The 26,595-nt window shown below is 39.7% G+C and overlaps 1 protein-coding gene across 2 annotated transcripts in view; it reads left to right on the plus strand.

Moving 5' to 3' along the window:
* LOC124213447 (phospholipid phosphatase 1) overlaps nt 1-26,595 on the plus strand; it is a 34,950-nt gene that overhangs the window by 7,011 nt on the left and 1,344 nt on the right. The window contains exons 3-5 of one of the 2 annotated variants that reach the window (XM_046614816.2): nt 8,847-9,030; nt 25,945-26,099; nt 26,303-26,529. In XM_046614816.2, coding sequence (XP_046470772.1) covers nt 8,847-9,030; nt 25,945-26,099; nt 26,303-26,529 — 566 coding nt within the window. Of the gene's footprint in view, nt 1-8,846; nt 9,031-23,698; nt 24,045-25,944; nt 26,100-26,302; nt 26,530-26,595 lie in introns of those variants that run through there. The other variant, XM_046614825.2, reaches the window with a different exon arrangement.

The raw sequence follows: 26,595 nt of genomic DNA on the forward strand, positions 1-26,595 counted from the left end.
ATTATTTATGGAATGTTGATAGACGAAAGTGTTTTGGCATTGACTGCTATGAATTTATCTCTGCGCAGACTATCGCGACAAAAAAATAAAACGATCTTGCCATGTGGCCACAGATTGCCATTACTGACGTGCTGCTGGAGGTTCTATAAGGTTTCAATTGTACAGAAGGTCAAAGTGCCAATGTACCTGCAGCATTTGGCTCGAAAATCGTAATTTAAGTTTCCGCGCTGGATAGTGGCAAATATGCCAATATAATATTAGTGTATTCGATGGCATTTTCATCTTACACTGGAAATCTTTCAAATTTGGTAAAAAAAAATATTATACTCAATGAAAAATTGTTTTATTTTATTTTTTTACTTTTTTCTTCATACAGCGATTCACATCAATATTATTTCAAATTATAATACTATTCTTTAAAGGACGAAGCGCAAAGTCTGACATTCTGATATTTGTTTCACACTCACCATTCCACGTATCTGATTACACAGGTCTGTAACGAAAAAACTGCGCAGTTTTTTTTTTTAGTCTGTTTTTTTTTTTATAGATTCTGACTGTGAAACCGGTAAAAATACTCAAAATGTTCCATTACGTACAGGTTTTTTTCTTGAACTCGTGTTTGTAGTTTCATTTAGATTGAACCTCTCGTGTAATTCGAAATCTGGTATCGTATTCTTGATTCTTAAAATCCTATGCAAAAGTGATTTCTTACTTCCATTTAATATTTATTAGAGTGAGACTCGAGAATAAATACAACAAACAGGGAAATGGAAAATGGTAATCGGAAGCGTGTTCGGAGCTGTATCAAAGAAAAAAAAGAAATGGTTATTCACAGGCGAAGAGAACGAACACGGAATATTAAATATATTTCATAGAGAAATTGTGTAATTTCATAAGAAATATTGTTTAGTTTACTATAATAAAATGGCGGCTTTTTCATTATTGTTATGCTTTTTTTATACAAACATTTTGTATTTTGCAAAAATACTGTGCGTGTTCGAGGGAACTGAAAGTCATTTTTGGATTGAGCACACTCGAAAACAATATTTACAAAAAACATCCCGTGCAGCTGATGAAAAATATTTTTATAGAGACCCATGTTATCTTCAGATGGCTTTCTCAGCAATAAATCTGAATAAGTTTATACAAGATCCTTGATGGACATGTTTATCTAAAAAGTTACGACTCGATAGACATTTTTGCAGTTTTACAGAAAAATGTTATTCTGAATTTTTCTACAGAAGACGTCTACGTTTTTCCTCAAATTTTTGCAACAATATCGACAGATCCGAAAATGTTATCGAATCGCTCTGAGAATTTATAGATCTTTTCTAAAGGGATGAGCAGTTACAATTTGTCTACAGTTTCGGAATTCACGATAAATTTTAACGGACCACCTTGGCATTATTATCGCTATTACGAAGTATAAGTTTTCTAAATAAAAACTTGCTCGATACACCGGCTCAAGTAAAGAATGTTTTCCCTAGCTTCATTTTTTTTTCTCTATTGAGGTTTTGAAATACAAACATTGTTTTGCTTGGATTCAAGTTTATCCATCGCTTGTTTAATCTGAAAACAATTTCATATCAAAATTGACTTGGGGTTGCAGGAACGAAATTCCAACTTGACGGTACCTCGGACCGATAATCCGATTCTCAAATCAATCCAACGATTGAAAATCAAAATAAATTACAGAGCCTTTCGACCCATCTGGAGCCATGATACAAATAATCGTCTATGCGATTCGTGCGACCTTCTGCCTTTGAGGCAGAGCGACTCTATCCGAGTTCCCCCCAGTGAACGATCATAAATCGCGCAATTAAAATATAGGGGTGGTGTACGAGGACGTTGAGTCTTGCTATATGCTCGGAGGCCAACCAGAGTTTGCTACGCAGAAAGCGACGTGCGGCAAAATACAGCTCAATACCTAATTCTAACAATGATTTGGTTTGAATGAAACCGATTTGCGTTTCAATTCGAACTTCAACCAATCTCATATTCACGCCTGTTCCCACAAATGGTTACAGACGTATTCGTATCCATTGGTACATTTGATATACGCGTCATAGGTGCCATTCGTCTGACTATAGCGACAAAAACACGTGTAAAAAAATAAGTGGAAAGTACGATGAACATGTGAATTTTTACACTTTTTTTATTTTTCACGTCGTTTTATCGACACCTTTTAACGATTGCTCTGCAGAGTGGTTTAAAAGGGATGCAGTATGCGTCGTACGGATGTTCATTTGATAGGGTTTTACACAGCCCTTTGATGCCATGGCGGTGTATATTCGATTCGGCAAAAAAACTTTTCACTTAGCCGATGAAACGGTCTCCGTAGTCAAGTATTGGAGACCATCGCACCAGTTCATTCTCGAATATCACTTGCAAAGTCATATGGTATAGTTACTTAGAGAAGCATTAATACTTCTTTCAATGTCCATATGACTTGAGACCAACGAATTCAATCAGGATTCCCATCGTCATATTTCTATAGTATATCCGTGTGTAAGATGTTACGGGATGGCACGAGAATTTAGACCGAAATTCCGTAATCTAATCCTTCAACAGAAAATGGGCCGTGGAAGGTTCTCGAGCCGAAAATACTGCGTCGTGAAGAAAGTTGCACTGAGAAAACTTTGCAGTTCTTCATATTTTCATTCCTCGCACAAAAGTAAAAATTTTGTTTGTGAGTAAAAAATAAGAATGAGTTTCGTAACTGTAGCAAAAAACAAAAAAACTAGTACTTCCTAGTATTCTTTGTGATTAAAGTCACTGGTACTATATTTTCTTGCAATGATTTGGTGTTGGGACAGCAATAAATTGACGTTAAGGGCTTGTTTGAGTGGAAAAATGTATAAGTAAACGAAACAAACGGATATCAAGTTTTAAAAACTAGATAATGTAGTATCGATGAACGCACGACATAGTTGCTCCTACTAAATTTTCCTGCGATTCCAACTTAATTATCCAGTAACCAAAATCGGACATGTAACCTTGGCGAAAATTTTTACTACACTACGAATTGTTTACAGAAATTGGAACATTACGTATTATGTTGTACAAAACTGTAAACGTGCATAGTTTTTCGTAAAGAATTGTTAATTTTCGTTAAAAATATTGTCGCATCTACTAGATTTTAAACTGAAAAGAAAAAGATACAAAAATTTCATGAAAGTCTGCAAGTCTTTATACGAAACTACGCGTGTCTACAATTTTGTAAAAAAAAAAAATTGTTTTCGCAATGTTCCAATTTCCTTTTAAAAAAATCGTTGAAAATCAATCGTACAAATCATTTTCACCAGAGGAAATTGGTTTCCAATTGTAAAAGCTGTCGAGTAACGGCGCTTGCGACGCGTTGCAGACGAAAAAGTGGACGTTACAATGGTTGGTTAAACACCACGATGCTCTTACCAAGTACGTAATTCGTGTTTATGGATGAGCCCGTTCGTCGGTGGTGGTTTAACATCGTACTATCGTGGGTGTATGCGTACATTGCATCGCGGGTGTGGTGGGGTTGTTGAGCCTACGAGGGAAAAAGCGACCGGCCGATAGCACGGCAGTTAGTAGCCGTAAAGCGGTCGGCTAAGGTGGTCGATGAGTTGCGGAAGAGAGACGCGTACTCGATTCGGGCAAACGATATTACACCCACCCTGCAAACGAGCGCCGAAACGTGGCCCTTGTGGACAAATCGTTGGAAACGTCAAGGAGAAGTCGCTTTATCGCTCCCATAATTCATCCTCCCTCATCGAACCCCCGGCAGGGGTTCAAATTCTGTTCCAAAAAAATATCCATCCCGTAAATCGTAGGTATTATACCCGCCTCCAGTGAGCCTTTTGTTTGCCTTTACGACCTGGGTACCCGCCTTATCCTATGCCGAGTAAAATTTTAATTCATCCAATATCCGTTTTATTAACTCGCCACGTTATACCTACACACTCTACCCGTCAACTGTATTATACTTGATCGGGGCATCAAGTTGTTAAAAGCGGGGGATAAACCGACGCGTTGGATTTGCCCGGATTCAAAGTCGAGTGATATTTTGTACGAACGAGCTCGAAAACGTTGCGATACATCGATATTATCATTTCGCGTCGTGATATCTTGAGCCGATATTGTGATTTCGAAATATTTGTTGCTTTTTGTTTCTGCTGTTTTTTGCCAAACGAAAAGGAAACACATCCACAACTTTACTCAAACCTCGACCAGCTGTTCTGCTACGATTTCAAAGAGGCAAGTGGATTAATTGGTTAAGATAACATTATCATTGTGAACACTTCTGGCAAGGGATTCTCTAAATATGTTTCTTATAAATATTTTATTATTATCATTCGGTACGAATCCGCCAACTTTAAACAACAATTATCATCATTGTTGGTAGAGTGTTTCGATTACGGTTATACAGCTGCAATATATTTATACTACGTAACATCTTCTATCACCTGTATATCTGTAATGTATGTACACGTATAATATGTATGACAATCAAAGGTCTAATTTATGCAATAAAACTTGAACTTGACGTTTCGTGCTACAAGATAAATCTCTATAGTATCTTAAAATTTTCTGTCTCTGACATCATGAGGGGATAAAATTCAACCAACTAACCATAAATCTACAATACTTGAATACGAATTCGTTCAAAATTTATTAATATTCAACGTGGAGTGTCGAAACTCCCGATATCAGGTGGATTGCCGTACCAGAAGGTGTCATATACGTATTTCGGCTGGGTGTATCGCAGTCAACATAAATATTCGTGTTTATTGATCACATACATGTATATGTAGTAAAAAATTATTGCACATCGTATTTATAATGGTGTATAAGAGGTTGTAAGTTCATATAAGCTTATAAGCTTTGTTGGTCTCCACGCGATGATCGGTAAACAGACCGTTGCACGTGCTTGTACGTTACTATTTACAGTGCCCGATGCATGGTAAAACGTGTTTTGAAACACCATCCCGGTACATGCATGTACCCTATACCTACGATATAATGTATTGCTTTTAAAGTCGTTTTCGACTGGCATTACATGCCGTAGCTGAAGAGCCCCATCAACTTCTGGACAATCTTTGATCTTCCAGAAAAGGGAATAAAATAAGAACAAAAAAAGAAAAGACCACTTGACTTTGGAATAGTCCACTTGAACGTGACCCACATCTTGATTGATATGAACATTGTCAAGATTTCTTATATAATTCGTTGTGTAATCCAAGATCAATCGCGCCAATCGAAATCATCGTCAACTCTGGTAGAATGATCATTTTTGGAAAAACGTGACGCCTAAATGTACAGGCGTTAACGTCCCCTATGTCTTGATCGATGGTATCGTCGAAATTTCCACTCATCGATCAACCGATCATTATTCGTATTGTATCACCGTGATGGATCTTGCCCATAGAAGTTTGCTGGGGTGAATACTGAATGTTGCGAACGAGTGCGTGGTCACGAATCGATCAAATGTTGAATGAGGGTGACTCGGGTGATAAAAGTTAACCGTTGAACACGGATGTAGAATCCTGCATATATCAAGGTATATGACCGTGGGACGCGAAATTCCATTACAACCCTCAAATTTACACTGCAAATAAAAAACAAATCAATTATTCGGTATGATTTCCAAGTCAATGGATATAATTTGAATACAGCTTGAATAACCTCTCTGTAAGGCATGTTTTAACTGACCAGCAAGTGATATGATATAAGTACATAACCGTTTGCCTCAACAGAAGTGACAACGCGTATGTCGTTAATACTCGACGGAATAATTGCTCTCTGTAAGCTGATGCATGAACTTCCTCTAGAAGCCTAGTGTTATATACCCTGCGTAATCCACACTTTGCCAGTGTATGCTCAAAAATTGGAAATTTCACGTCTACCTCGGTCGGAGAGTATGCAAATTTTTTCGGGCTAATTAAACAGAAGACACTGAAATTCAACGAGGACTTATCCTGGAGCTACGTCATGGCCTCGAACGTATGATCCGAACGAATCTGTTCGAGAGGCACGGACGGTACAACATCCACAACAAAATGATTATACGGTTATGTTCCTTTGCGCTCGATTTATTCGTCGGGGATTACCATTTATTGGTATACCAGGTGTGCAAGTACCGTAGAAATCTCTAGGAGACTTACGGACTTCTATCTGTTTGTTGCCACTAAAAGGGCCGCGTCGAAGAGAAGGCGTATCAGTAACTGATACGAGATTCTCGGTGTCAACTGCGAACGATTCGAGCCACCTTTTCCTCTCTATGTATTTTTAAACTATTTTTGGTACAATCAATTCCGACGTTGCACCACTCTCCGGGAAACGGAGAGAAATTTATCCGTACATACATGCGCAGTATATATATATTTCGGTGTGTATATACGTGTACATATATGTATATATTCATCTTGCATTAAGTGTTAAGTAGTAACACCTGGTCTTTTAGTATCACATGCTTTCGAGCTAAGTTTAAAGTTCAGACGGTGTTTTTTTGTTTTATTTTTTGAAGAAAAACGAGTGTTGGGATTTATACAATTAGTGGTTCTCTCCTATTATTTTTTTTTCTTTTTTCTCTTTTATTTCGACGCGATAACAATCACGGAAAAAGCAGAGAACATTATCAAATACCGCCTGGCGCATGAACTGACATTCTCAGCGGTGAAATATATTATGCATGAGTTTTCTTTCTACGCAGGGTAAGCAGATTGTGACACCTGTGAATTTTGAGGCAAATGCCTACGGCAAACTGATAGATGGTTGTCTGTTGATGAGAAAAAAACCATAAAACAATCGGGATCCTAAACAGGTTGACCGAGTTGAATTCGAAGTATAATATGGTCATATATTACCCTCGTAATTTGACAAATATATCCACCTCCCGGCAAACGTAAAAAACGTAAAAGGGTACCGTGTTTGTTTCTTTGTGGAGTGAAACGCGATATTATAATACATCCGTTTTTGAGCCTGCGCGAAGCGCTATAGAAGATAGGTATCCTTGGAAGGAAGACGGTTTTGTTTCGCCCTGTGAGCAGCAACCTCTTGGAAAGACTTTGAATAAGATTTTTAAATATCTATTCAGCTGGAGCAAGTCAAAAGTTGCTTCAGCGCGTTCATTGAAAAGACTCCCATATAGATATGACGTTTGTCCGACTAGCTACTCTTCGGGGGGCGACGCTGCAGTCCGGGGGACGGGAGAGACCCCCTTTCAAATCTTGACGCGACCTTTGACCTTAACACCCCCTCGCCTCGGGCCTCGAGGGCGTTCCATTGCGTTCAGGTCTTTCCGCTAGGCTCTCCTCCCATTATGTATTTTTACACCCTTCACGAGCTGTCGTTAGCATAACGACGACGACGACGAAGTCATCTTGATAATGTTCATCCCAGTACACCAGACCCAACCCGAGTCTGTCCCCTGTACACAGCCTCACTCTCGTATAATTTGACGGGGTACGTTTGTTTACTTTCGCCTTTCTCTCTAAAACATCACGATATGTCATCCGTGAAGCTGTGGGTACCTACTATGAGCTTTAGCCGAATGCACTTTGGAAGCTCCATGCATATATTGGATCTTCTCCCGCGTTTAGTCTCATCACTTTTTGCCGTATTATATGTTGTCCGATCGCTTTTGTGCTCCTTGCCATTCACGATTAGTTGTTACCCGATGACTCTGCGGCGCGTCCGCCGACGTTCTATCTACTCAACCAACGCGCACCCTCTTCAAACAAATGTAATATGGGATTGTCGTCGGTTCGAGAGTAGAAGGCAAACATATCATATCGCTTCGAGGTGCACCCGTCCTTCCTTTCTCGCCCAGCTATCATCACAACTTACAACCCTCCCATGTACATTCCGCGCGTCTCCTCCTGACATGCACGATGCACTTTGTAAAACCATTGTTTGATTTTGGTCCTTCGTTTACCGGTCAGCGAGCATTATCACTCAGCCAAACAAGTTGGGGCCAACAATTGAATATACATATACATAGACGTTTATTTCCGATGTCGCGTCTAGTATCGTGTACTTCGATTTGCCCTCCTGATTTTGAGTGAATAGATTTGTCGAAAGTAGTAGTACAAGGGGGGTTTTGGACACAGATTTCTACTGACGACAATTACCGACATTCTATCGAGACTCAAACCCTTCTCCGCGATGACGTCACCGCCATTAACCCCTGACAATGAGTCTGAGAAACATGTCGGTAAGTGTCAGCAGTAGGAATCTGTGTTCTGAACCCCACTTGTATTACTACTGACCAATTATTCTTTCATTCTTCGAGAATCCGATTCGCAGACCATGCAAAATTTAATCGTTTCACCATTAACAAGCCTACTGGCGATTTATGTGCGCTAAGCTTTTCAAAATCTCGTGGTGGGCGGATATCATTCATGATTCTTGCGGTCTGTTACAGTACCTAATTAAAAGTATTTATGTGTGTGTGTGTGCGTGCGGTGGCACGCAAGTTTTTAGACATACTTACGCACCAAGAACTTGCCAATCTCACAGCTAGCGCTCGTTTCCACCAACGCAAAGATCTCTTATGGGCACTTGTATAACACGATTTATATGAATCTTAACTGGTGAAATTCAAGAGCATTCCTCAGACGACGATTCACACTACATTCAACTTTAAGCATAACGTCAATTCCCGAAAATGTGTTACAAGCGCGGGTAATATACCAAAACCGTGTTCACGTCAGATTACTGAACAGGAAAATTATTTTAAAGTCGTGAAACAAAGTTTATATGTAAGAAAAAATACATGTTATGTGAGACCATTCACGCCACGAGCTAGCTGCTATGTACTTTTGCACTTCAACTCTGATACTTACCCTTCTACTTATTCTAATTGACAGAAATCTACGGAACTATTGACGATCCAAAGCATCGAGAGGTTGGACGACACAGGTGTCGTCGGCAACACCGTGGATCCAACGGGGACAAGTTCGGGGTCCAAGGGTGCCCGCGAGAAGATCATGAATGCTTGTCGAAGTCTTTGGCACTGGCGACTACTAATCGACATCCTAATCGTCGTAACAGGTGAGCTTCTCTCCACAATTCACTCTCTGTCAGGCAGATACTCACCAACCAAGTAAACGAACGCGTAGTGTACTTTGGTGGGAAAATCTCTGCACAGCATTCCATCCTCTGTATTCATGGTCCCGCACCTCGACGACGATGTCATGTCGTGGTATACATTCCAATCCCCGGTACATCAGCGAATTTAACGAATAGGGAGGACCATCCAATGGTGCAGGCTCACAGCCTCGAATGCATCGGGTGCAAGTCGAAGCACATAGACGCTGCTGTTTCAGGTGTTTGTTAATACACTCCCACAGTGTCTCTATTATATTGACGCAAAGTCAGAGTAATTCCAATCTGGTGTAGTATCAGCGAACTTGCCTAATCGGGAGGGTCATGGAATGATGTTTTATAGCTTCGGCTGCATCGAGTACCAGTCATCGGTACACGTGCAGGACACTACCGTTCCAGGTGTTTGTTCAAACACTGACTTTCAGGGTCTCTGTTTACACACGGCGTTCATCATCATCGACTGTTCTAGGGCATGGTATGGGTCGTACTGCAACAACCGTGTTTTGAACCCTTCTGCACCCTCTTGTCATCAATTAGCCGGCTCGCCGGTTATTTCCTGATTACGTAACCCGCGCGCTTGGCAACGCGACGTGCGGCAGAGCAAGAGGAGAAGGAAGGCGTTAGTTTTAAGCGGAGCCAAGTTTGCCCGATGCATCCTATGTAGGCATACATACACGCTGCTTGCACGTTTGTGATAGTTTCGATGTGGACGGTAATACGTTGCTCGCTATTAGTGCGAAGGGGGAAAGTGGGGAAGAATGTTAGGGGAGCAGCAACCTGATCCGCAGTTATACCGGCAAGTGACACGCGTTAGAAGAGTTGTAAAATAGGAGACTTGCCTAGAAAACGATGCGGCACGAGATGCAGTTTTAACGAACATTGCACAATTTTTTAAACGAAAACTCTCGGTGCACATAATCAAGTCAGGTCACTTGCTTTTAGGACTTTCTTGCGATGATACGATTCTGGTGACAAAAACATTTGAGGAGAGAAATTAGTACAACTAACTATAGGTATACGTGTATAGGAGGGTATTATATCTCGATGTTTTAGATCGACGAGATACGTACAAAAATAAACGCATACCAAGTGAAAAAAAAATTTCTATAACGCATATATGTCAAAGCTTTGAATATTTGCAAAATGATCTAACGCCAAGCCGTAAACAAGTCTTTGGCGAAGGTCTTGGAAACAAAAACGAAACAACTTGGCGCTCTCAGATTAGACTTATATAAAAACATTTTTCATATCAGCAGAGTAATTGAATATTAAGGCGGCCTTAACGTCTCATAAATTAGAAGATTGCGTGCTTCACATACACAGTTTGATCATCAATTGGCTTGTGTTGTGGATAATAGTAATAATTAATGGGGGGGAGGGGATACAACAAAAAAACAAATCTTGCTGAAATATATTCTTATCGGTGAACTCTGTGTGAAGTAATCACGCGTAATAGTTTTTTTTTTCCTCTCTTTTTTTCTTTTACACATAAGTCGTATAATAGCAATCTTGGCCCAATGCCACATATGATACAGTTCCCCGGAACCAGATGGCAGAATTGCCAAATATTTTGCGTTTTTTTTTTCTCACTTCCTTCGCACGGTCAAGTTAGTACGTTCAAATAATTATCATTTAACGTCATACACTCTGACACGCCGTCGAAGAGTGAAAGAACGAAATATCTAGCGATAAATATACGCGTTAAATTTTCGTCGAATCCATTTGGAATAATATGTTATATATGTAACGTACATTACGTGCGGTATGAATATGTATGTGTATGGTATACACACACACACACACACATCCGATTAAACATGGCTCTGTCGATAATACTGTGATATAACGCGACCATTTAACTTTAAGACTTCACACATACAAGCTGGTTAATTTTAAATCAACCGTAAATACTTGAAGAAAAAAACAAAAAAAATGTATTCTACATTCTGCAGACAAATCCGAATGTACGTCTATCAATCAATGAATTATCTATTTCGTTCGATGTAAATTACGTTTTAAGAGCAATCTCTTCTAAAGCCGATTATACACTTGAATAATAACCCAAATGTCGGCAATGCGCAGTGCAGGATTCATCAAGGTGTATGAACCAGACGGTCACTGCAGTCCGACGAGATGCAGGCCTTCGTTTTAAACTGGTCCGCCCATTATGAACATTTCCATTCGAGACCCGCGACTGACGATCCCAAATTTTTACTCCGCAGTGTCTCTTGGATATATAATATTTCACCTCGTCGCTTTTGTAGCCTTCCAATTCACATGGTTTTGAGGATCTAGATGATCTGTTTTACTGTTTGTGAGGTCTTACAGTACACTCAACAGAATTTTATCCCCTTGGCATGTCGAGGCGTACACATAAAATTGATGGAAATTTGAATATTACGTACTTGAGGATGCATAACGATAAATAATCAATATTATACGGCAGACTTTGAAATTATGTAATCGTTCTGACTTCGGTGAGTCAATAAAGAAAATTACGATATTAGGATAGAAAAAAAAAAACAAAAACCACGGGTTGACAAACGAAACTCTTATATGATTGATAAGTTTATACTTTTATAGGTATGGCAATCAGTAAAAACGGATTTATTTAGACGCCAGTAAAAAATCAATGAAAAAGTTGCGCAAATGTACAGAGAGAGAGAGAGATAGCGAGGCATCAATGCCTAATACCATTTATGGAAACATAACGATGACACTTGTATAAAATTTTTCAGATACATACGTGATCTACATGTGTCTGTATTGCCAATTATCGATATGATTCATGATAAATCGAACACTTATATTGTTATCTATTTCGTGGTGGCGTCTGTCAGGTGTGTACATATACACAAATAACGACTTTTCTGGAAGACGTGCTCCATTTCAAGAACCATTCGAACTTGTTATTATACGAATTGAATGTACGCTGTTATCTCCATTATTTTTGCCAGACTCTTTTAAAGTACACACAGGTATAATATATTAATATATTATTAATGCCGGCGGTATCAGTGCGAAAAGAATTTTCGTCTTATAATATACTGTATATAAAATTGCGTCACACGCGACGAGCATGTGGCGGCGACTTTTATCGCAGGTGGAATTCCATTAGCGCAAACATCTAAAACGCTGCCCGCACACGCGATGAATAAACAATTCAGGCGTCCGACGATAGTAGATCTTAAATGTTCATTATCGGAAGATTTGAAAGGGACGCGCGTATCATTTTCATACGCTAAAATTCGTGCTTATACACAGAGTTCAATTACAGATAAAACATTTGCACATACAATCAGAGTACGTTTGTTGCACAGTTCTATTCATTGGCTAACTTGTTTTCGATTCGAAATAAAATGCGAGTTCGATTCTGTACGAATTATGTGACATAGTCTCACATTTTCTCACGTCGCGTCGGCTGCATCGCCGGTCATTGTAACATAATTCGTATAGAATCGAACTCGCATTTTGTTTCGAAGCTGAAAACAAGTCAGCGGTAATGTCAAGACGTCAACGAATATTACTAAAGAGTTTTGAATGACGCTACATCGGGCAAGATACCGTAGGTATAGCAAATTGCAGATGCTCAAAACCCCGAGATGTAACCGATACATCTGAACTGCATCTTTGAACGGTAACGAGACTCAGTGGTTTTCGTATTACCCTCGTGTCTCTTTGTCTCCTCGGACCGAGCCCCTATCGTTCATTGTTTTCCTTCTTCGCGTCATTATCACGTTTCACAATACGTATACCTACGTATCTCTTATCCACCACCCCATAATACCGGATCGTTTAGAGTTTCAAACACCGTCTACTGCGGCCTGATGCAAGACCCAATTCCTGACACCTCAAGGTACAGTTGAAGCGAACATTTTTCGGTGATTTGAAACTGCGGGTCGGTTAAGAATGAAGAGAAACAAGCAGGCACATGTACAATCCAGGTGTGGTCCATTTCTTGGCCAAGTTTCACAGGTTGAGACCCTCGCCTTTTCTCCCACAGCATCCATAGTCCTAGGCTTGCAGCAGGTATGTAGCCGGCACCGTATCTCCGCCATGCCTACCTAGACTGACCCGCAGACTATGTGGCCGGATATTGGAATCGATTGTTGGTCGTTAAACGTCAAGAAGAATCGTCTAGTCATCCAGCAGCCCTTCGACCCGACAAACAACCATGAAAGCACTAGGAGGGCGGCAGAGAACCGAACTCCCTTGGACTGCTGCTGGTGCTGGCGATCAACTCCCTGCTTCTCCACGGTTTTTTATTTCAATTGGTTTCGTGTTGCCAGCTGAGAGAAGGGAAACCCTCATTATGATGCGTCAGTCCAGCCAGTCGCCGCGCCCTTGCCAACCACATTACAGAGTGCATGGGGGAAGAGAAGCTTGACCTGAGAGTTACGACCAGATCTTTTTCATGTCCTTATACTGCCTGAGGTACCAAGTTCTCGGTTGGTTAGATTCCACCTCTACGTGGACAGAGCAGCTTCAATTATCTCGGAGACCAGACTAGGAACTCTATGTCTATGTCGCCCACCTGATTTCGATTAATCAGTACCAGATGTCTATAATTCACATTTTTTTAAGGCGTCGTGAAGAAAAACTGCATTCGACTATGAGCTTGTATCTGCGGAAGGTACCTACTATATATATGCACTACAAGCTCTCTCTTTCTCTCTTACGTTGATCAATTGGAAACGGTTCAACGACCGGATCCAATGCTTCACCGTTCTTTGGGAACTGGGAATAAGCGAGGCGAGATATCTGCAACGACTCGCGATTCGCCACCCACACGGCTACGTCCCACGTCTCGATTTCGCACCGGCTTTACTGATGCAAGTCAAACTGCTATTCGCAGCCACGTGAAGTGCACCGTAGCTTGGAAGCCGCAGGTTGAGATTTGAAATTAGGACTGATCGACTCTGGAAGAGTTCTAAAAAATTGCAGATGACGAATTCGTCTTCCCAGATAAAATTGTGCAGACTTCCTGATACGACCTGAAGCTATTCCAGGTATAGGTTGAGAGATGTTTACCCTGCACCTGCGGACCTCGAGACGTGAGTTTTGACGCACCGGGCCGAAAAGGGAAAATAAACACCCGAGATTGGGAACAAAATTTACATCGTGGTGGTGTTCAGCGGGCAATAATAATTCGTTCTTGGAGCAGCGGCGGAAACGAGCCGCTCCTTGGACTATAGCCTAGCCTAGAACGGAAATTGAGGGTGTTGCGAGACGACACCCTCGGCAATGAGCTGCCTCCTCGACGACGCGTGGGCTGGGCGTCTTCCATTGCAGATGGGCAATTCTCGAGCATTTCGAAATGACTCGGTTCAAAGTTGACCTACCATTGGCCGGATTGTAACCTGCGTTCCAGAAATGATTCATAACATATACCTACGTAAATATTATAATGTTTTGTCTGGGACTGCTGTTCACACATGCTACTAGAAACAACAAACAATCATTTTAGTATGGGTGGGTTTGGGTTAAGACAATCACGAGAAATCTCTGTTTATTAATCGTTCCAACGTGTTATACCTTCGTTGGATATGTTCACGTCTATGAAAATAGACGCATAGACCCCGCAACGCGTAACCCCGAGTCATATTCTTTTATCATTTTTTTTTTTCTTCTAGACTTCGTCTGAAATGATTCAAGGACAAGACTTGAACTACGAACGTTGGGTTGATGCATACACCGAGCACAATTAATCGCGTACTCGGGAAAAGTTGGGTCAACTCGTAATCAGAGCATCATTCATCCATCCCAGTGTTACGAGTCAGGTATAAATAGCTGGTCTTTGACTGGTTTATTTGTTTATTTTTTTTTTTTTTTACCAGCAATTTGTACCCTGCTTAACTACTGAAAATTTTTAATGGCCTCATGTCATGCAACTCGCCATATGCGGAGAAACTTTTGTGGACAGAAGTTCAAGGACAACTTTTTCATTTACCCTCCCAAACTTTGCTTGTAATACGTATATATTTAATACGCGGTGAATCAAGATTTCGAACCGTTTACTTTGCCGAGGTAGGATATTTACACGATTTTCCACGCTACACAAGCACCGTAAGATTGAAATTTTTATACGCTTTCCCTCGAGTTAATGGAGATTTATCATCGGCATGCTCTTGAGGGTATTTTCTTCCATTTCGATAATAAATATCGGTAGACACCTGAGATTGTAACCGGATAACGCGACCGTATCCTGCTATAGAAGCATGCATACGTCTATGTAATGTAGATACTTAACTCGTTCCACCTTAACGTTAACCCACCAAATAACTTGGTTAACACTTAAAAACGTTACAGACATTTATTTATACCTATACAGGTATGCGTACCTATATTATTTTTCGTCTAGGCGACGAAGAAAAAAAAAAAACATCGGGAATTATTACAATCAAATTTGATATCGACGTTTAAAGACCAATGATGACATGGTAAAGAAAAACTTTACTGGCGTCGCGCGTCGTAAAATAAAATATCATATGTGGTGTATTTAATCTTTTTACAGAATATACGTACATCGTACACAATAGTGCAGACCAATCGTAAAGTTATTAAAATTATCTCTCCGCACATGGAGAATTCTAATCAATTACGTCTAAAGTTAATTTCATGTTACGATGATTTAAATGTTTTTTTTTTTCCTCTCTTCTCTTTTTCCTTCTGGCAAACCCTCGGTGATAAATTTCCGCCTTTGTATCCATCCTATCTCTTGGGTGCGGGAGAAGACGTATCATTACAAGGTTGACGGAACATCCGTCGTCACTGCAGCAGGCCCAGTATACAACATTCTCTATATACTCCCGAAATGGGAATTCCACGGTAAAATAAAATGCCACACAAACAGCCTGGAGTAAGGTGTAATCCATTTTTTCCTTACCGTAATAACGAAAGAAAATGTAAGAGAGATCGTGAAGCGAGCTTTGAACCGCGGAACGTCTGTCTTTGACGTCGTTTTACAACCTTGCTTAGCATTCTCAATTATTGGTACGTAAAAACTCTGTTTTTCACACTGTTAAATAGCGTTGCAGCGAAGTAAATGGTTCACCTTTTATTCCACGGCAAGGATTCTTGTCATTGATTGGTTCGATGTTCGAATAATGCCACCACCCCGAGTCTTCGGGTATCCGGCTTTCCGATCCGTACCTTGGTACCTGCACTTCTTCTATACCAAGAGAATTTATCACACGGATTACTCACTTCGGGGTCGCTTCTAGTACGTGACCAGACTTGAGGAGGCTGCGCTTGTACGCATTATACTAGTTTTATTGTTCAAGAACCTGTTCTTTTTTAGACTTTGACCGTGGTAACGATCAGTGTTATTTTCTCCCTACAATCAAAGTTCGAGACTTCGCCTCTACGTCCTCAGCTTGAACTCTTTCCCTCGGTTCATCCGGTCACCAGTCTCCGCGTATATGTAAGGCTCCCCGTAGTTCTTACCTCTCTATCGATTTTCTATAAATTATTTATCAACGCTGCTCCCGTGGAAAAAATCCTGTGATATACCTCGTCGTTTATCTGCCTTTGCGGGCCTACGTCGTGTAAGTAAATTGTCCCGATTTACCTGCACAGGAATGCATCGGGATTGATGCAGGGCTTGGAAATAGCGTCGTAAATGCATTCTTCGTACGGTGCACCCATGATAATCGAAATAGTTCGTGATCTAAGGATGAATAAAAAGGTGACTCCGAGACGAGTCTACAATTTCTATTAATGTCTCAGCAGCTATATCAGATCTTGCCCCAATGGAAAGCAATTTTAATAGACGGATTGTAAGCTTTGCATCTGCGTATAAACCAGCTGTTGTAATGGTATGCATACCGTGTTCGTATGTGCGTAGCCAGATACACAGATCGAATTGTCTCGAAGAAGAAGCGGAGAGTGTTATGGTACACCCATAATACCAGTTACGCATTCCTGCATTGTTTTCTGTGATGAAAGTTTCTAGATGCAGCGAGGCATATGTCAAGTTACAAACAGTAATTAACCGATTAAAATCTGGTTGTCGTCGTCGGTAACGTATGGGATTAAAACGAAGAAGTCGTTGCCCCGTAGATCCATGGGAAATTCTTCCGTACATCGATGCTGTAGGTATACCCATAAATTCTCGATTTCAAGCTTCGTGCAACAACAGTGATGTACATAAGTGACAACGAATTTAATCCTGAAGTAGGTGGCTGTGGGGAAAGGAAAGAAATTAGTGGCATGATTTTTAACCGGTACTGGAACGTCGATCTTCTGCACACTTTATATATGATTTCGTGGTAAATCATACGCGTACGTTGTAGGTACGTACATTATACACTTTTCACGGGAAGTGAAAGGACTAATAGCCAACCCCTGGAGAATTTTACGGTGCGATTATGGCCAGGAACGGCTCCTAAAGTTGTGTGACAAATTTTACGCATACCATTCTCTGCTTTCGGGTCATTTCTATTTACAACATACACATACGACAGGTGGATTCTGTATGCATGTATGCGTAATCAGCTTGCCGCACTTAGCCGTGCGATAGGCACACATATATTACAAATATCTAGGCATATATGTATGGTGAAAACAAGGTGGTCGTTAAGTAGGCTTGCTGGATTTTATAGTCGCCCCTCAGTCATTAGAGTGTAATTGTCTGCCGCAGAGCCTCATTTCTCCTTAGCATCTGGTGCATTCGCCTAATTATACCTGAGTTTATGGAACGACTGCCCACCTCTATGGTTTTGGGCCGGGTTGGGCTCGGCAGGAATTTAAAAATGAATTATTCGATATACGCGCGATTATGAGAGTCCGGTACTTATATATGTTATACTGCGTATACGATGGGTTACGAGAAATCCTCGAGAGATTTCCTCGAGTAGGAAACTAAAATTGGATAAATGCACCATGGATATTATAGGTACAGTGAACTCAGATTTGCATCGATCATTGAGTTAGACTTTATAGGAACCATCGCACATGTGCAATATTGTATAAACCGGTCGCTATATACTCTCTTGCTTGAGATCTCTTCAAGTGTGTTAACATTGGCCAGACCAGCTTCTGTATGTCTGTCTGAAAGAGCTCCAGCTGGCTCTTCGAGAATCTGAAGCACGTGGAGGGTGATTACGTTTTATTTACGTGTAAGTTATACTCCTGAGGGTGTGGAGTGCGGTTCTCTTCGCCTCGTACGTCCAGGGTCTTTGAACTCTGTAACAAAGTTTTCGACTAGCGGTGAGTTGTTGATAACTAGCGCCCATCTTGGAGAATAATCACTTTGTAATTGTCGATCCTAGTCTTGCAGTTTGATGACCGGATGATATATCAGAGAATACATATCGGGAACCTTGTTGTTCACCTTGACATAAAAAACAATAAAATGATAAAAAGTTAGCTCAAGCATGAAATGAAGTGAAGCTGTCGCGCCGCGTCAATGTAGATAATTGTCAATACTGCTATATTAATTGTATATTTTTTTATCTGTGTGCAGTTGCATTGGGCTCACTGATGAACTGAATCCGGGCAGTGTAGGCATTGTCGCACCATTAATGTCGGTAGCCATTCGATGCTCCGGTTTGACCCAGAATGTCGTTGTTCACTCTCTCTGTTACAACCTTCCATTTATCCATAATCATATGACATACGTGTAGGGGGTACAAGGTGTGACAGGTAAGAACTGCACGGGGCATCCTATTCTTAATGTATAATCATGCGTCTGTAGTTAATTTTATTTTATTACATAGTTCCTCTGATTCTCACAGTTGAAATAACCATTTTCAACACATCGAAACTATCGCAACAAACCATGCCGATGTAAAGTCAGTCTCGACTTGTAAATTTCTCCGTGAACAGATTTAGGGACCTTGTAAACAACGCAAAGACCGCGAAAACGGCACACGACGAATGGCACATGTCACTGATTCACATGCCATATGCTCCAGGGTATTTTTAGAGATTTAGAGAGTAGGGAGGATATCAGGTTGTTTTACCACCCTAAAGAAACCGCTGAACACCCTCGTCACCCTTCCTTCTTTCCTTCCTTCCTCGCTCACTCACTTACCATTGGTTTGTAAACACACAGCGTCGCGTATACGCAAACGTCAAGTTTCGTTTCTCTTGTGCGATGGTCACTTGGCTGTGGTACATGGATTTATGCAGCTGAGTTAGAGAGGAGATACGTACATCTGCTCGCTCGGTTATAACCGGGTTGACCCCATGCCCGACCTTGAACTGAACACCGAAGAATTCATCCTCGCCTTAGCTATATTATGCCGCTGCTGGAGAAACGAAGATTAAAAGTTTAACAATCTCCACCCCCTGCCGAGCAAGAGAAGAAGAGAGAAAGAGGTTTTTTGCTGGATCTCTTAAATTACTACGCCGGCTCATTTCGCGGTTCTAATTATAGATGTTTTTTTTTTGCGCCGCGTTTCACCCCCAAGAAATATTCTTTTACCCAATTCCTTTTTGGGTGGTTCATTTTTCTTGCAGTAATCGTTTCACCAACCAAATACAGTTTCTTTCGTTTGTTTTTGTCGTAAAAAAGGCACGTTGGTCTGACAAACATCAGTGCAATAGACTGATTAATTGGGAAGCACGTGGTCTTTACACAATTCTCAGTGACGTATATTATGTTAATCTTTCCTATAAATAATTATAGGATCAAGCGAAAAAGAAATGGTACGTCGAGTAATTGGAAATGGGTATTAAAATATATATAAATATATACAAGCAAAACACCGCGGTGTCTTTGATTTTCTCAACCCTGCCACCAGACCAACGAGTAGGTAATTGTTCGAGATGAAAAATAAACATCGTAAATGGATTTCATTGAATTTTTCACCCCATTTCAATGAGCATTCTTTGCTTATGAAATGTGCGCATGTACCTATTGTTGGTAATCCGAGTGCACGTGGATATTGAGAGAATAAGGTCAAGGGAGAGCAATAGCGGCGGTTATAACAAGATTCTTAAGAATTTTATTCAACCGTTAGCGTGCGCGTCACTTCAAGTACTACCTGCACCCTTTTAACCCCATGTAATCCTATACCACTGAAGCAGCAGCCATCAACGAGGCCCTGCAACTCTGAATTCAATTGACCCTGTCGAAAGCAGCTAACTTGATAAAGCTCCGCGCGACAAACGCTCGCAGTCTGCCTCTGCTTGTGGTAAGAGTAAGAATTGTCTCTCTTTTTCTCTATGCACTATCATTTTTGTGTAATTCTGTCGCAATTTTTAGGGATAATACACTTTTATTCTTTTTGTGTATATACCTATAGACACTCTCGGAATAGGAATTGTTGCTAACATTCAAATCTATTTGAAGGTTCCGCGTGTTACACTTTTTTTTTTTATAGAAGTGAAACGAAGGAATCATATAAGAATTCTTGTATATCCTGCGAAGGGATGAGAAACTTCGAGGAGTCAGGCTTCCCAGAAATCAGTCATACTTTGTTAGAGACAAATTGCGGAAATGGTAAATCATGGTGAATGATCGTTCCGGGCGAGACAATGGTTAATTCGCAGCCACTTGTATAATATTTTTACGTGTAATTGTACCGTCACTTGTATTAACACTCCTTGGAATCCTTTATAAGACATTCAACGTTCGTCGGAATGGGTATAATTGCAACAACATTTCATATCGCTGATTGGGGGTGGTTTTTTAATCTACTTATACGCACATCAAGCTGTTGATCATATCAAAATTTAGTGAAGCGTCGAATGTGTAAATAAACAAACTCTGCCGCACATGTGCCAAAACCTTATAACTGTCCCTGAACCGTGTGAATGAACTTCGTCATATTACACCTTGAAGTTTAAGGTTTAAGGCTGTAATTAAGGCGTCGGTTGTTGGCATGATTCAGACTGGCTCGAGCCACATGGCGACAATGTGTTTACTCGCCTCCGTGCAGCCGAAACTCATCCAAAACCGGGAGAGTACGGCTTGAGGATGAACTCGTAGGTATAATGTAACAGTCCACGATGACGGTGTTTATACAGCCAAATTTGTATACCACTAATTACCTAATAATTACTCCCGGTGGGTTTAATTATTTTTGTTTCAAACGCCAGGCCTACGTTTTCTTTATTGCGGGATTGTCACTTTGCAATGCGTCATCTGGTGGAAAAAAATCAAACTAATGCAACCGTACAGACTGACTGCTGACCGTCGACCGTGTTTTTCACGTGTGGATGGTAGCACATGTATATTACTGATTATGTTTAAACAATTTATGTGACATGAGTAATTTGAATCCCCGAGAATTACGATTTACCTCTATTAAAATTCAAAACTTAGGTTATGTGGTGATAAAATGGCGCAGCAACCAGGCTCTGACGTCATGAGGATATTTTCCGATCGCTCTTCGCATAACTGCGGGAATTCGCAAAGTATTTTACCTCTTCGGGTCGAGCTACCGGCGATGTATCGATGCAACGTGTATTGCATATACCGTGCATGAAGAGAGGAACGATCTTCGCGGGCTCGCAATCAGCTGACTATGACATACTTATATGCGTGTACGTGATGCATGTGTGAAACGACCGAGAGTAATAACGAGAGTTAATAAGTCATGCACTAACCGCAAGTTTATTAATGACTGACATCCGCTAAATCTAATTGTGTTGCTCCCGATTAAACCTTTTTAGTCTCTCGACAGGTCTTCTTACTAGTAATATTTTCACCGCAATTCGAGTATGGCAGCTGTTATTTCAAGGTGTAATTTGAATTTTTTTTTTTTGTTTGTTAGTCAAACGTGTCACTCAATCCGCAGAAAAAGAACGACTGTACCGAAATAGCTCCATATGTCGAATCAGCTGTATGGTACATACATGTACACTTTTTATACATATATGTATACCTGTAGTACAACTTGCGAAAGCTTTGAATAGATTTGCTTTTCCACGTTCGTTGGGAATTCGACGGTCTCGGCTGTTAGAATGAAATATCAGAGCTTATATAAAACTCCAGGTAATGGGTAAAGTCAAAATTCCGTACACAATAGAGCACACTTACGTCAGAAAAATGTACGTGGAAAAAAGCAAGAAACTGAATGGTTCCAGATTCTTTACATATACGTCACACTAATTTCACACTTATGTAAATCACTTTACATCTATGACGATGAAGGTGTTAATTAATTTATGTAACACATGTTACCGTATAACATTGTATGATCAAGAATGCGTTGCGGCGGAGGAAAAAAGCAGTCAAAACACGACAAAAAAAATAGTAGGAAATAAAAATTAGAAAAACCCGGGTGTTTTGCTGCCGTAGAATATCAACACCGTGCCACGCGTATACCTTGAATGCTTATCTAATAACTCCGGCTGCTACCGAAACCACAAAAACGACATCTGATATCTTTATTGCCTGAGATAAAAACGACTCCAGTGTATGGTCATGAAACCAGTCTCTGCGGTCATGCGTAAAAAAATTTTTAGAACTTGGCGATTTAATGCCAAACCACCAAACCACTAGGAATGAAACCATGTAATTCGATCATCGAGTCTATTTTTACATAATCGTTGCAGTCTTAAGAGCAGGTAACAATTTCTTTTCGAAAGAATTTTTTGTTTCCTTGCTTTATATAATTACTGGCCAACGGAGTTCATAAGAGAACCTTGCAGCTTTCGCCATACAATCTTTTTTAGTAATTTGTAAATGATGACACAAGAAGTATATCAAAATTCTCAAACTTGTCCAAAGATAAAAATCATTACCATGATTCTTCTTCCGTCATTGAAGTCTCAATACAAAGCATATCAAAAAATTCTTTGTCATGTCTCGACATGAAGTTTGACAGTTTCTGTTGAACCTTGCGAAGGGTAACGTTTCGATACTCCCCATTATATGCCTTGGAATTAGTTTCGAGCTTTTTTCTCCGCACTATGTGCTCTGTGACATAAGAGTGTGCTGTATCTTTGTCAGCTGCAGGGACATTTGTTGTTTTTCACCGGCTTCGTCTATACTAAAAAAGATGTGAAATAGCCTGGCGTCCAGCAGCAATGGCATGACATTGACTCGCCTTGTTAATTGTTATCCTTATACTATTGTGTACGGACACGGTGTTAATAGTAAAATATTTGGCGGTTTTGATCTGGCATTTTTGCATTATAATATAGAGTAAATAAAATACGCTGCTGTTATACTCAATTCGGCGAATGCAATTCGGTCGCTAATTGAAAATAATCGCTTTGAAGAGGACAGGTTGAGTGCGCATACACCCGTGAGTTTAATTATCGAGCACCCAGCTGACCGAGTGTGCGCAAAAAAAAAAAAAAACGCGGGAGAGCTGCTGCCGTTGAATGAAGATATAATAACATGTAAATCGAAAGTGTTAAACAGAGGCGGTGAGTGCAGTCTCTGTGAGCAAAAAGTCAGTCCAAATAAAACGGAATACATCCAGCGGAGCAGCATTCAGTGATGTTCAATTCAATGTTATTTTTGTTTATAATTTAAGTACGTTTATATGCGCCAGGTTTGAAAGTCGCAGATGTTGACCCGCGCCGCAAATGCCAGGTTGAATGATCAGTCCGTCGATCCATTGCGCATGCGCAATGCCTCCTGACCATGCGTGAGTGGAGTGGGAAGGACCGATTCTAGGACTTTCACAACAGTTGTCAGTGTTGTCACCAGCTTACTAGCGACCTCTTATGATCACTGTTCGTCGTGCAAAGTGTTCGCAGATTTCGTTCTTATCTTCGAAATTACACATATTTGAGACAATTTTCACCATCGTTGTAATAATAGATCGTGCAACAGGCACGCCCGTCTCGAATTGAATAAATATCTGCAACAGAATTGAGCGGCATTGACGCTACCGCGCCTATAATTACATTATCCGTGTACCCATTTACACCTAATATAGATAGCATGAAAAAGACTGACGAACTTAACGGACACACAACGGAAGTCAGAAATAGTATCGCCCGGCAAAAATTTCTATTCTACAATATACGGAGACGGCATCGATACGGCGCGGGTGAGTGCAGATTATTGCTGATTACAATGTATGACAATAAACTATTGCTGAACTATATGCTGAAAATTGTGATTTAGTTCACAAAAAATTGTTACGTTCATTAATTAGTTTCAAGTGACTAACCGAGGTTAGGGTGTATTCCGAAATATACTCGCGGTACTGCACCCAATAAATTTATTATAAGCGGGAACGTAGGAAGAAAAAATAAACTATAATTAAGTACAAACCCAAATTGATGAACCATCAATTATTGATAAAATGTTAACTGAACGTTACCCAACAATAGGAAAAGAATCGAGACGGAACGATTAGCAGAATTATGAATCCCATTTCTTTAAGTTTCCGAATTAAACATGAGTTATTCCAATGAGACACTGTTCGTTTTAATCTGTTGATCCGTTTCTATTTGATTTTATCCGTTCTTTCCTATTCATATTTGCGACAATGCCACCTATAATAGCTTGTTCGTTTCAATTGGGTATTTGCATGATTTTTATATTTCTTAACTTTTAATGTTTTTCGATTCTATAAATTTTTTTAGAATTTTTGAAAAAAAAATATTTTGTTTTTGTTTATAAATATTTAAATAATTTAATAAATAAAAGTGGTCCTAAATCACATAAGAGTCACGTGACATAAAACGGAATGTGATTGGTTTGACGTCATTGTGCTGCTACTGGCGCGTTTATTTGAATCCACAAAGAGTAATGTACAATATTTTCTAGCGCTAAAAAAATTTTAAGTAAGTTTTTTAAACTTTAAGTTTGATACATTGTATAATTAATGTCAGATTTCGGTGAAAATAATTAAAATAGAAATCAATTTTTGTGTGGTGTTTTTTTTTTTTTAACTCACACGGATAATTGTGTGGAGGTTATGATCACGTCAATGTTATTATACTAAGAATGTTAAGCAAGCATTAGTTTAAGTATTTTCACAAGTTGGTACTATACACCAACAAAAATCGTTTTTTAATGACATATTAAATAATTTAATAACTTTAGTTTATAATAAACAGCACTATCAGACGTTCTTTTCATCAATCACAACACAGAGCAACAGCTGATTACACGTACGGCGTGCTTACAGGAGAACTTGGCGCTAAAAATTTCAAAAAAATTCAGCATTGTGACGTCACATACGCGAGATGGAGCTACTTATTCATTTAAATATTGCCTTTTTTTTATTTATTAAATTATTTAAATACTTATAAACAAAAACAAAATATTTTTTTTTCAAAAATTCTAAAAAAATTTATAGAATCGAAAAACATCAAAAGTTAAGAAATATAAAAATCATGCAAATACCCAATTATTTATGTAGAATAAGGGATGGCAATTATCAATCCGATTCAATTCTTTCTATCCGAATTAATTCTTTTCAAAGAATACGAAACATCCGTTTGGATAAAGAAATCGGAATAGATCGTATAGAAATTCTCAATCCGTTTCTATTCTTTTCCGATTGTTGGGTATGAAATGCCTATGGAAGACTACTTGAAACAGAAAAATTTAATTACGAAACTTACAGGAAATGAATGATTTCATTTCTTATCTATTCCTGCAACATGATGACGTCATAACGGAACAAAAGATTTCCAACTATTTTACTATGAGGACACATGGAAAGATGAAACACGCGCGATTATTCAACTGCATAAGAATATATGAATTGCAGAATCATAGTTGTGAAATAAAATGATTATCTACTTTGAAAAGTTTTTCTCGAAATTATTTTATAAAATTTATCAGACCATCCCTAATATGTTGAAATATCTAAGGCCACTCTATAATTTGCTGCTCTCGAAGCAAGCACCACAAAAGTATCGGATTACATTGGATTTTTCTTTTACCTTACGCATTTCTTCACTAATTTTGTCAATATTTTCATATTGTTACAGTGTTCGTCTTCATCGGTGTCGTTGAATTTGGAATTTTCCCCCAACAGCAGATTGGTTTTTACTGCAATGATCCAGGGCTCTCTTTTAAATTCACTGGAGATACTATCTCTTACTCCGTTCTTCTGGGAGGCAGTGTTATTTTGCCATTGATAGTGGTAAGTTTTGCTGATCCCCTTATCGAGACTTGCTTAATTAGCAGTTGCACGAAAGCCTCATCAAGGCTTTTACAGGTTTATCATTTCACATCAATTATAGATAATGTGACATGTAGAAAGCCATGTGAAATTATAAATTGGCAATAATCATATGCGCGCAATAAACTTTGGGTCCTGTTACTTGAAATATTTTCTTTTATTAGATGTGGTTAGCCGAATGGTCTTGCTATAAACCAGACAGCTATAAGAGCTTGAGGCCAGGATGCGTTGGAACCAGAGGAAAACAGATATGGACGTGGTATGGACATTACGCAACAGCATGTGTCACCATAACATGCGTACTTCAGTTAGTCAAAACTCTTGTCGGTGCACCAAGGCCCCACTTCTTTGATACGTGTAAACCACGCGAAATGTACAATTGCACAGAAACGTAAGTCCTTCTTCAAAGCTTTTATAAATACACCGATGGTCGAATGTGCTTTGGATACAATTTAAT

Source organism: Neodiprion pinetum, chromosome 1 (genome assembly GCF_021155775.2).
Source record: "Neodiprion pinetum isolate iyNeoPine1 chromosome 1, iyNeoPine1.2, whole genome shotgun sequence".
NCBI classification, from domain to species: domain Eukaryota; kingdom Metazoa; phylum Arthropoda; class Insecta; order Hymenoptera; family Diprionidae; genus Neodiprion; species Neodiprion pinetum.